At 39.8% G+C, this 12,058-nt stretch overlaps 1 protein-coding gene across 3 annotated transcripts; it reads right to left on the minus strand.

The window, feature by feature from the left end:
* Nucleotides 1-1,737: 1,737 nt before the first annotated feature.
* On the minus strand, nucleotides 1,738-11,653 carry LOC144074965 (transcription cofactor vestigial-like protein 4). Of its 3 annotated transcripts, none has more exons than XM_077601701.1 (7): nucleotides 11,360-11,653; nucleotides 10,814-10,965; nucleotides 7,647-7,809; nucleotides 6,613-6,838; nucleotides 5,439-5,553; nucleotides 4,601-4,777; nucleotides 1,738-2,099 (listed from the first exon to the last, which is right to left on the minus strand). In XM_077601701.1, the coding sequence occupies exons 2-7, from the start codon at nucleotides 10,893-10,895 to the stop codon at nucleotides 2,086-2,088; spliced, it is 777 nt and encodes a 258-aa protein (XP_077457827.1). In that variant the 5' UTR covers nucleotides 10,896-10,965; nucleotides 11,360-11,653; the 3' UTR covers nucleotides 1,738-2,085. The 3 variants fall into 3 exon arrangements, with proteins under 3 accessions (XP_077457827.1, XP_077457820.1, XP_077457810.1); XM_077601694.1 differs by having other exon boundaries at nucleotides 4,537-4,777; nucleotides 11,360-11,651; XM_077601684.1 differs by having other exon boundaries at nucleotides 1,738-4,777; nucleotides 11,360-11,647.
* Between the last annotated feature and the right edge of the window lie 405 nt (nucleotides 11,654-12,058).

Raw genomic sequence — 12,058 nt, forward strand, 5'->3', positions numbered from 1 at the left:
CTCAAGATCAACACGTTCATCTGGTCTATTCATCAAGCTATATTATAGAAGAATGTATTGGTAAATATAAAGGTCAATCTCTATGTATGCAATCTATTGAGAGGCTGAGGCTGCATTTTACAAATGGCGTACTCTGATCTGGTGTGTTAGGCTGTCATCTCAGGGTGCATGATCTTGCCAGCATGACTCAAATCTGCCCGTGAGCCACTTCCTCCCCCTGTGCATCTACTCCAGTTGCTGTATAATCTATTTTAGATTCTCTAGCCGAAGGATGTGTGCGCATCCTATCATCAGCAGAGAACGGCTGAAATAAGATGGTGAAGAGGAGGAACAGATAATGTTCCAGTAATCTACAGGCAATCATGCAAACTCCCCAGTCGTTGAGCGCTCACGGATGCTTGCAGATGGGGGTGCATTCTACTCAGGCACAACAAATGTGGAATTATAGGAACAGCCACATTCCATCAGACGCTTGTGACTAATATTCAAACTACCATGTATGATGCAACATGGGCCACGTTTTTCTTCTTAGCCTGTTGTAAAATCACATTCATCCAATTGGATAAATTAGAACTTAGTAACACATGCAAAGTGACAATGTGCTGCATGGAGCCCAGGCATTGGGTCCTTGCCTTTTATGTAACAGTGAAGAGAAAATCGGGAGACCCGTGCCTTGATCGTGTTTCAATGTGGCACGGTCAACCCTGTTACAACAGGAAAAAGCGACTAGGCGACCCGTCCTCAAGATGTCACGCTCCTGGTGGCTGCCGTGCACTGAAAGAGGCCAAGATGAAATTGGCTTGACTCTGATGTGTCGCCTTGATTTAGACACTATTTTCATGCTAGACTGCCAATAAAATCTGATGTCTTTGTAGGTTTGTGCAAGAGATGGATACACATAATCAGCAAAATGTGGACGTTGCATCTTTAATCCTAAAACTCGCCGTAGGTCTCCTTGGAAGGGTTTGTGCGTCAAAAGGTTGAAAAGACTGATTTTTTTTTGCTTTGAATAATAAGAAACGTTGCTGAACAATTTAAATCGGATAATAGCGGTTGAGAAATAGACATCTCAATTTGACCTTAAATTTTGTACCAGGTATATTTGTATGCAGAAACAAAATTCCCCAAACCTTGTGTTCAGCTAAACCGGAACAATACGTTTTTCTGAGCCCTGATAGGTCTGTCTTGGTTACTTTTACCTCATTAGTTGGTATGCAACAAGCACTTTACTCATAATTAGCAGGCACGGTTGAAATATACTGCATCCATGCCAATATCACGCTAATCTTTGTTATGGAGCCAATTGCCAGAGACCCCTGGATAGTGATTGAACGCTGCCCTCTGCTGGTAGCAAAAAGAATGTCATTAACGTCAACTATTTCGCTACATCGGGTATAATCTCTAACCACGACAACACAAAAAAAGTCTAATCAAGGTGACGTAGCCAAATTCATAGAACAAGTATACATACACTAAAAGAGCGATAGCTTTGACCGAGAGCAAACCTGACTGGGTTTGACAAGTGCTTTTAACGGTCCAGTCGTTTGTGTTTTACCTCAAAAAGCAGAAACATCAAGATAATGACCTGACACATTTCCTGTGCTAAATTGCTAAAAAGCCTGCTCTTCATCAGAAGCACTTAAAAGGGCAAAATAATTTGCCCTTGAATGAGAAGTGAATGTTTTACAGTACTCAGAACACAGCGATGTGCATTGAAGAAATAAAAAAAACACAAAGTTAAGTTTTTTTATTACACTTTTTATTTGGAAGACATTAATTACAAAACAGTGGTATTTTCTTCCAGAGAAATATGGAAACAAGCCCCTAAATGCATCAATTCCCCCTCCCTCTATCTACTATATGTACTAGAGACACGACACAGGTACATTTTGCAAAAAAGTCTTTGTGATAGTCTGTCTAAATAAAGAAGTTAAATAATAGGTGGATACCCAAAACATCAGACTGAAAAATCTGCTTGTGTCAAACAAGTCAAATTGGTGATAATCCCTTCCTCCAATCCACTGTTCTCGCAGACATCTGACACTTTGCTGAGCTCCTCGAGCAATATTATGTGTTCCTGCACGTTCAGCATTTCATAACTGAGGGAAAAGTGATACAAAAGATGTAATGCATGGCAAGTGAATAGGGAACTTCCATGCTACATAAGAATATGCCTCACACAAATAAAATATACAAGATCATTCCGCACCGCGCAATGATGGTCAAATATTATCAATAAGGAAGCATGTAACAGCCACAAAAAAATTGATAATACAAATGCATGGGGATTCAATGACCATTAAGAGTACATGTATATATATATATATATATATATATATATATATATATATATATATATATATATATATATATATATATATATATATATATATTTGTTTCATCTATAGAATTTATTACAATCCCCAGTCAATCAGTGTTGGAAAGCACATCGAGTCTGTGATCATGTCCAAAAGAAAATTGTTTGACTAAACAAGCTAAAGCTACATGAAAGATATTTTTTTTACTAGTCACACAAGGACTGTTTTAGTCAGTTTAGTCCCTCAAAACACCCTAAAATTATGATTAGTCACTGAGAGCAAGGGGTGACAATTCTGTCAGTTCTGATGCCAAATGGTGAGTTAAACCCACCACACAATAAATGCATTTATGCCTCCATGTGAACACAAACATTGAGAAGAATTTAGTTTTACTAATGTCCAAGGAACCAATGTGCTCAGAATAAATAGACTCAAAGCTAACAAAAGCCGCTATTTACGTTCAGTCTCATTAGAAGGTGTAGCATCCAGCTACAAAGAGTCATGACAAAATGTTGCCTAGCAAACTGCATTCAGACAACCTTTCCAGAGGCTGTGGATTGATTCAAAGATGCACACACCTCCTTGCCATGTGAAATAGATACAAAAAAATATATATATTGAGTACAACTGTACCAGCAGTAAGTATTTTCTACAATGTTAGATAAAAAATAAATTCTGAGTAAATATTTACCAAGGTTTGTGATAGAATCCAGCTATTTGAAACATGCTTTTGAATTATAAAAATCTATTAGGATTAGATTACTACATCATAGAGCACAAAAGTGGGGTGCAGTTGACGTCCAGTTCAGGGACAGAGATTGAATGAATCTAATACAGTGGTGTGCCGTGAGCGATGGTGAGGTGTGGCGTGGGAAAGTCATAAATTGTAATATACCAAGAGAAAAATCTTAATATTACGAGATTAAAATTGAAATATGACGATTGTTAAATCAGAGATTCTGCTATTACAAGATTCAAATTCTAAGATTAGGAGAGTAAAGTCATTGTGTTGTTTATTTTTATGTAACGTGAACCGGAAGTTGTTTGGTTTCAGGGGCTTCAACTTTTGTCGATGTTGAGTCAATGTGAGCACAACAAAACTGCTCGTCGCGTAATGCTAGGAGAATTAAGTAATAATGGGAGTAAAAAGTTGTAATTTTACGAGATTGAAGTCATTTTCTAGTTTTTACTTTATGTGAACCGGGGGTCGTTTGGTTTCAAGGGCATTAGCTTTTGTTGTGATAGTAAACATTGCTTTTCACCTAATATTAGGAGATTTAACTAATATCGGGAGCAAAGTCATGAGTCAAGTTATGAGATTTAAAAATGTTACATCACTTATTTCTACATCACTCGGACGAAAGTTGTTCTAAATTCGCTGAGATTAACTTTTGGTGAGGTCAGGTCAGTGTGAAAAATTAGATTTTGGAATATTTTTGGGAGTTTATTTGATTCCTGGTGATTAACCTTGATGAGAACGACTTTATATTGTTAATATACTAGGCGACATAGTTTTAAATTAGAATATTTTCAGCTGGTGTGCCTTGTGATTTTTTTTCAATGCAAAAAGTTTGCCACAGCTCAAAAAGGGTTGGGAAACACTGATCTAATATATTAAGAAAGCTAGGGAAAGAATTGTCAATTGAATAATAAAAAGAACAGTAGGAAAATAAAATGGTTTAAAATAAAACAACCAATGAGAAGCTGCTAAATCTTACACGATAAAAAAATGTGAAAGTGTGGAATTGAATATGAAACAATGTAGATGAAAGCATCTATCCTATAAGCATGAAGGCTTGTAGGCAGGAAGAAATTTCTTTGGCTACAAGTAAACAATCGGCTGGCCACCGATTCAGGGTGTCCCTCGCCTCTGTCCCAAAGTCAGCTGGGATAGGCTACAGCACCCCCCACAACTCTCGTGAGTATAAGCGGATCAGAAAATGAATAAACAAAGAGCATTAGCGATGAAAAAAGTGACATTTGTTTCTCGTTTCTTCTGCTTTTCTCATTATCATTGCAAAAATTCTCCCATTTATGAATTTTATAGGTAAAACAGGAACAAATTCAGACATTTCTTTTCTGGTTAATTTTTCTGTTTTTAAGGCAAGAAGTCAAATAAACAGTGGACCTTAAATTCATTAAGACGAAATAAACGTGTCTTCCATTGTTCGTGGCTTCAAGGATTTGATACTCAGCAAGAAATGATCGTGAAGCTGACCTTTTGATTGGAAGCTTTTTTTAAACTATTCATGAATCTGCGTGTGGGGCCTGATGACCCCCACCTTTGGCCTTGATTTGGATCCAAGCGTCTCCAAGTGCTTTGGCAAAGTGGTCATCCACAGAGCCAGTGATAGAGACAGAGTTGGACGCTGAGTTGGCTGCCGGCTCTGCTTCTTTGTAGTTTTTCCCCAGGCTACGGCGGAAGTGTTCCTCAATCACAGGATCGCAAATTGTGTTAGCTGAAACAAAAATGTGAGTGTTAAAATATACAACTGTTTGTGTATGTATTTAAGTACGTTTAAACTTGTTGCTCTCTTAAAAGAAACAACATTCGGATGTAGTTTGTCCATTCAAATTTCCAATGTTGTTGACTTTTAAGGCTTTCTGTCAACTTCGATTAATGCCTACTGAGTTAAGTTATGATTTTCCTCTGGGAGTCATCTTTATATCCTAAAACATGCAGTCAAAGTCCTATTGCTTAATTGTTAGGTGTGATTTCAAAGTCCCAATATGATTTAAAATAGCGTTTCCTTCATCCTCTAAATCCTGAATTCGTAAAGTGGCCTCAGACCATCACACTAGGCACTAATTACAGCAGCTGTAGAATAATCGGGCTTAGGCATTGTCAATTAGAAATTCCCAAAAACTCAAAATGGTATTCTTTACTTTATCCAAATCAAACCTATTCAATGGAAGCACAATAAATAACCTGAAAAGTGGCCAATGAAATTATAATCCATAGTTTGATTTGTACTTTGTTGCATTGCATCACCATAACATACATATGATGATAGTTTCACTTCAAGGTATAGCGTGTCTTCAGTTTCAACACCCGTGTTTCCGTTACAAAAAAAAATTATATTGTATTGGTAAATAATGGTAATGACGGAAAGTGCTTACCATTGATCTTCCTCTCATCAGAGTTTGAACTCGGAGAGCAGCCGTTCATGTGACAGTGAGAGAGTTTACAATTGCGATTGCTTGCAGGAGCACAGGTAATAACAGAGGGGCGATTCTGTAGGTGGGCATATAAATATGTTTAGGAAATTAATGTTAATTAGGAGATTGAGTCCTTGATTTACTCAAATATAACAGTCATTCAAGTGCAAAATTCCCATAAAATGGTGTGGAAAGTGTTTATCCTCTTCATAAATCCTCTTTTTTGTATCTCTGTCACACTTAAATATTCTAATTCAAAGTCATTTAAATATAGGACAGTATTATTGGCGATTTCTCTTGGAAACAGTTGGGATAGTATCCAATATTCCTTCTAAGATGCGCGTGTGCGCGACTGCGCACTACTCTCGGTTTCTCCGTGCACAGCAAACATATGCAGCGCACAAAGTAAAATCCAACCTGAATTATAAAAAAAATAAACACATTAGTTTTTTCTGTGCCATTTTGCAACACAACTCAGAGTGGCACCCTGTCATGGACAAACGACAAGAAACGGTAATTACGGATAAAAGTATGACTAACACTGTGTCCAGCCAATGATATCATGCTATTCACGTCAGGTGTGTTTACTTCCAGGGCATGAGTAAATGTTAACGACATTGATTGGCTGCGATAGTTACGCGTTATGCGCAGGTGCCGGTTTTGCAGGTTAGCATAGAGCTAACGGTTCGGTGGAGCTGCTCCCAACCCTTTATAAAGGGCAAAACGAGCCAAAGTAAAAAAGAAGTGTGGTTCTTTTAAGATGGAATGGCTGTCGGAGTATGTGCAAAAAGAAGAACAATCGGTGATATTGGGTGAGAAAGGTCTCCTCTGAAAAACATGCAGCGCAGCTTAAGTTTTCCGACGGAAAAATATTGCATATAAATGGAAGATCGACTTTCTCAAGTGACACATTTAGCAGAAAAGTCATTTGAACGAGAATGAGTAGTGCCAACATGAGAAATAAGGTAAGATTAAGTTAGATTTGTGCAAAATTAGAGGGAACATTGGTAGGATCTGGCCTAGAAAAATTCAAATCAGGTATAATAAATGAGTAATGCATTACCACTTTTTCAAACCACTCTAAATCAGGTGTTTATGCCCTTGGGAACAAGCAGAACTGTTTTGACCATCGTACCTGCTGCCGCTCAACCGCTGTACTGATTACAGACATCTCCTTGCCCCCGACAGCGTTGTCAAGGCTACTTTTGGTCAGAGCCAGCGGCTCTTCCACAGCAAAGCCAGAAATGGAAGCATACAGATTGTTCCCATGGAGACCATTGGAGGAAGAGCTGATGTGCTCCATAGGGCTGTGGCTGAGGCTCCAGTGTTCATTGTGATTGTCTCCAGGAGAGTTACGAGCCCTTGCCAAGACAAGAAATACGAATCACCACAAAAGATGTCAATGGAACTAGTAGCCCTAAAATGCAAAAACTATAGTCATACCTCTACTTACGAATGCCTCTAGGTACAAAATTTTCAGGTTACAATTTTTTATATGCAAATGAGTGATTCGAGATACGAAAAAGATCCAAGTTACGAAATCCCCCCAAAATTAAATGCATTTCCTTATCTGTTATTTTATTTTGAAAATATTGTCGCGGATGCATTGATTCTCACTTTAGAACGTCGCTACCCTCTACTGGGCTCTCATTCTATCTCATATAATGACAATAAAAGCATTCAATTCAATTGGCTGTCTCACAACAACCACTATCCATGTTTCAAGATTCTCTCTTACATACCTGTCCACCTCGCCTAAATGCTCTCCTTATTTATGATTGCAATTCTCCTTATTAAGCGATTAAAAACCATATATATACATATTTTCACACACGCGCGCCACACGTAAAAGTCTAAAATGTAGTACAAAGTGGACGGCTTTCGGCCCTGGTAGAACGGGCTCTTGGTAGAACACATCTACTTATGTAATTTTCAAGTTATGAAAAAAGTTCTGGAACCAATTAATTTCATAAGTAGAGGTACGGCTGTATATTAGAGATAGGCACACAGCCATTCACACGCACAATCAAATCTCAGGACAGATTAGCTTCCTCAGTTGACCTGTCAAGCATATTTTTGGAAAGGGGAAGAACAAAGGCTTCAAATTGGTGGTGGCCAGTAGAGATAAGCGCAAGCAGAGGGTTCAGCATTTCCACAAAAGGAACTTACAGGTGAGTTGCAAACAATCGGCTCATTTTGGTCATGGGGTCCTCGTCACAATTCATTTGGTCCTTTTGTTCATCGTCATACTTCCTTTTGCTTGGGCAGAGTGGAGGTGGACCAGTTATGTTTGATAATATAGCAGAAGGCAGCGAGGGTGTCCTGGATTCATCTGTTGAAGTTTAAAACAGTAAGGTATTGTTGCATTTAAAAGAAAATTCTTAACTAGGTAAGTCTACTAAGGACAGGTCTACCCCACTATGCAATTACCAAATAATCCATTACGCAATGTGGCACTAGGGCCTTGAACACAAATATAATGACACTGGTTTTTTTTTATATGGGGTTAAATATTGTGTTCAATATTTCCAACCAAAAATCATCAGGCACACTGTGCATTTTGTAAATTTGATCAGAACGCAGCTGTCAAAGAAGCATCAGGATTAAGGAAAAGCATAGTATGTCCCATATGTCATATGTGTAAGTTGGTTCCTCAGCTATTGAGACATTTTCCAAAGCGAATTTGTATTTATGACATCACCGTTCTACAACACTTCTGCGTCTGATCCTTTGAAAACATCCGTTGCGGCATGTCTGTGTCAATACATCCTCGGTTTCCCTTATTACATGTGCTCACGTAACATTTCTGCCTAACAAAACACAATCATTACATCATTAGCAGGTTTGTTAGATGCCTAATTTTAATCTTTTAATTATTCACCGGGATTAACAGCATTCCCAGTTAAAATGGTAGCCAATTAGTTCCGTGGGGAGTCGGCCAGTATGCAATAGAATAAGAGGTGGGCAAACGATTCCACAAAGGGTGCAGTTTTTCATTCTAACCCAGGGGTGCCCATTACGTAGATCGCCAAGGCAGTATTGGTAGATCGCATGACAATAACAACACCACTTCAACCTGCTGCCCTCTGGAAGGTGCTACAGAGCCATAAACGCAAAGACAAACAGACTCAAAGAAAGTTTTTTTCCAAAGACTGCCACCATACTCAACTCGAGTTCTGCACCTAGGACCTAATCAAGACCTATTATACTACAACTTATAATACTCATTTATTATGATGACCACTTATTTATCTATTACTATTTATTGACTATTTATTTATCATTACTATATACTGATTGTGTTTGTTTGTTTGTTGTCGAGTCCATAGACTCAGCGAGTGGTGCGCTCTCAACAACTTGGTGCTGAACGTCTCCGAGACAATGGAACTCATACTCAACTTCAGACGGAACAAGACTGCTCCGCTCTGCTGATCACATTTGGACTACCTATTTATTTATTTATTATTTATTGATTATTTAGGTGTCTGTTTGTTGTTGTTATTTGTGCACTACGTGGTGAGAGCATTAAATCTCATGATACAGTGGTACCTCGTCATATGACCGCTCATCATACAAAATGCTCGTATTACGGGGGAAATTTCGATCGAATAATTCGCCCGTGATGCGGTCAAAATTTCGTGATGCGACCAAGCCAGGTGGCCATGGCATTTTTTTGCATATCTTTCGTGTATAACAATATTTACGAGCACCGGATGAGTTATTCAGACCAGGAAACGCACAACGCGCATGCGCGGGGAAAAGAAGGCTTTCTGGGTAGTGAAGTATACTCGTGCACAGCTCAGCTGCTGCATTTCCTGTTATTTTTATCTAATACGAGGAGTATTATATTACTTCTCGTTGGCTGCTCATAAGAACATCAGGGGCACTGGCTCGCAACAGCATCCCCGGTAGCAACTCTATCATAGGTGCCGTTCGAGGGGATGCGAACACAGATGCTACAAGCTAAAAGGAGCCGCTAGCCAGCGCCCCCGAAGCTCCCATGAGCAGCGGCGCGATCGCTGATAAAAGACTGCTGCTCGTTGGCAAGTGGTCGTGCGTTATCCGATTGTGAGGACATTTGTGTGCATCATTTTCGGAATATTTTGAAGGGAATAGTACGACAGCAAACAACCCATCGATAGCGAACGTGAGGGTGGAGTGATTGATCCGTTTACGAGTGCGTTGTGTGGAGAAAAAAAAACGAAGCCCCCCGCCCCTTTTGTGCCCCTCTCCCCTCGGCGAAATCCCCCCAATTTTAGTTAGATTAAACACTTTATTTCTATTAAACCACTCGTTATTTATTACTTTGTCAATATATGGCGAATTATAAGAAATAAAACATTTTTTTCAATCCAATATCCTGTTTTTGGTGTTTTTTTCAGAGAGTTGGAACGAATTAATTTGTTTCCCATTCATTTCAATGGGAAACTTCCGCTCGAGTTACGAGAATCTTGTCATACGAGCTCAGTCCCGGAACGGATTAAGCTTGTATGTCGAGGTACCACTGTACTTGTATATGACAATAAAAGCATTCAATTCAATTCAGTTTTGATCCCTCCCCTCTGTCGGTTTACTTAGCTAGGCTCTTATGAATTTGCCGTCCGCAGTAAGCTTTAGCATGAATCGAGTGGATTTTCACCCCCGTTCCCTACCACTCCCATACATGTTGATAGAGTCTAATGCGAGGTATATCAACATAAATAATTGCTGAGCTTTGTCGGTGGCCTGGAAAAAAAGGTAAATTGTGGCAGGTTAACTCCTTGAAAAATAGATCTTGGAGCAAAAAAAATTGAACACCCCCATTCTAACCCATCAAGAGTACATTTTTCACCAATTTGGTGTCCTACAAGTGGATTGCAGTCAGGTGCTTCCTGTTTCCACAGACACCTCATTGGTTAAAGTGCCTATGATAGAACGGTTGGAACAATAGCCTGTACCCGCAGCGGCCCTTGACCAGTTTGCCCACCCGTGCATAGATGAAGAGTCTTTTGGAAGTTAAAAAAAATGGGCCTAAAAATGTCTGTTATCACCGCACAATCAGATAACGGTAGAACAATAAATTGTGAATATTCTAACAGCATTTTGATAGCACAATCAGACGTTTAGAATACACTTTTCAGATAGTGGCAAAGTCATACGGAAATAGTATGGAAACTTGTAGAGACAAGCACGCTGTGTGGGGGGGCGTTAATATTTCTGCAAATATAGAACCACAAAGCATAATGCTCGAGAGTAGTACATGAAACCAACTTTGCAAAAAATGTCAACAGTTCACTTAGCCGTGTTATTAGGGCTAGTTGTGGCGAGACCCCCCTAAAGCAGGATGAGAAAGTCACCTCCGTAGTGCAGTCTCCCGATGTTGTTATTCATCTTGTCCAGGTACTGAGGGTTCAACAGGTCCATTCTAGGCAACAGCATTTACGCGAACTGGCTAGCTGCTAACATCGACGCTAGCAGACAACACCGGCGAACACGACAAACTTGTTTCCTGAGGAATTGAAGTTTTACAATTGAGTTAGTGGTGAATATTGTGGGAATGACATTTGAAGCACTCTCAGTGTCGGTGGTTTGTTCATTCTGAGCACTATTAAAATTCTATACATGTTTTACAAGGCATCCGACGAAACAACCATAAGCTAACAGCTACTAAACAGTGGCTCACGAGTTTGGCTTGTCAAATTAGGTCAACCTGGTATTACACTCGATGCCATTTTAGGAGTCAGACGTGTTAGACATTATTTTATAGATGGTGGATGACGATCTATCTTGTAGAGTTGACAAACTTGGTAGCTAACTTTAGCAAACGCACCAACTAGCCGCCAACTCGTCGCCAACTTTGTCATTGTCTTGGTTATTCTCTCGAAATACACACGACGACTTACATGAAAGCTGCGTTGTGCTCACTGTGTCCAGCAACAGTAGCGTCGGCCGTCTTTTACAAAAGCCTCCTGTTTCCCAGGCACAACAACAACATTGGCCCAACTTGCGTACGCTGTCTTGTCTCGTCTCAGACTTAGTGTGTGGACAAAGAGCTCGATGGCGCCCTACTGGAGGAAACGCACCAGTTTCCTCACATTTTTTTCGTGTTTATGTACTACATGCGTACACAAATCAAAATAATTACTATCGTATTTATGATGTAACTACAGAATTCTGAATTTAAAGTGACTTTTTTTTCATCTTCACTGCCTCTAATCCTCTTCCGTATAATACTTATCTCATTTTCTGAACCACTTTATCCTCACTAGGGTCGCGGGGGGCGCTGGAGCCTATCCCAGAGACGGGGGACACCCAGCCAATCCCAGGGCACGAGGAGACAAACAACCATTGATGCTCGCACTCATCCCTAGGGGCAATTTAGAGTGTCCAAACAGCCGACCATGCATGTCTTTGGAATGTGGGAGGAAACCAGAGTACCTGGATAAAACCCACACTGGCCTGGGAAGAACATGCAAACTCCACACAGGTGGACCGACCTGGATTTGAACCCAGGTCCCCCACTGTGACGCCGATGCGCTAACCACTCATTCCCCGGGCCGTCCCGTATAATACTCACTACTACTAAAATGAGAGGTGAAAAT

This window comes from Stigmatopora argus, chromosome 1 (assembly GCF_051989625.1).
Source record: "Stigmatopora argus isolate UIUO_Sarg chromosome 1, RoL_Sarg_1.0, whole genome shotgun sequence".
NCBI lineage: Eukaryota > Metazoa > Chordata > Actinopteri > Syngnathiformes > Syngnathidae > Stigmatopora > Stigmatopora argus.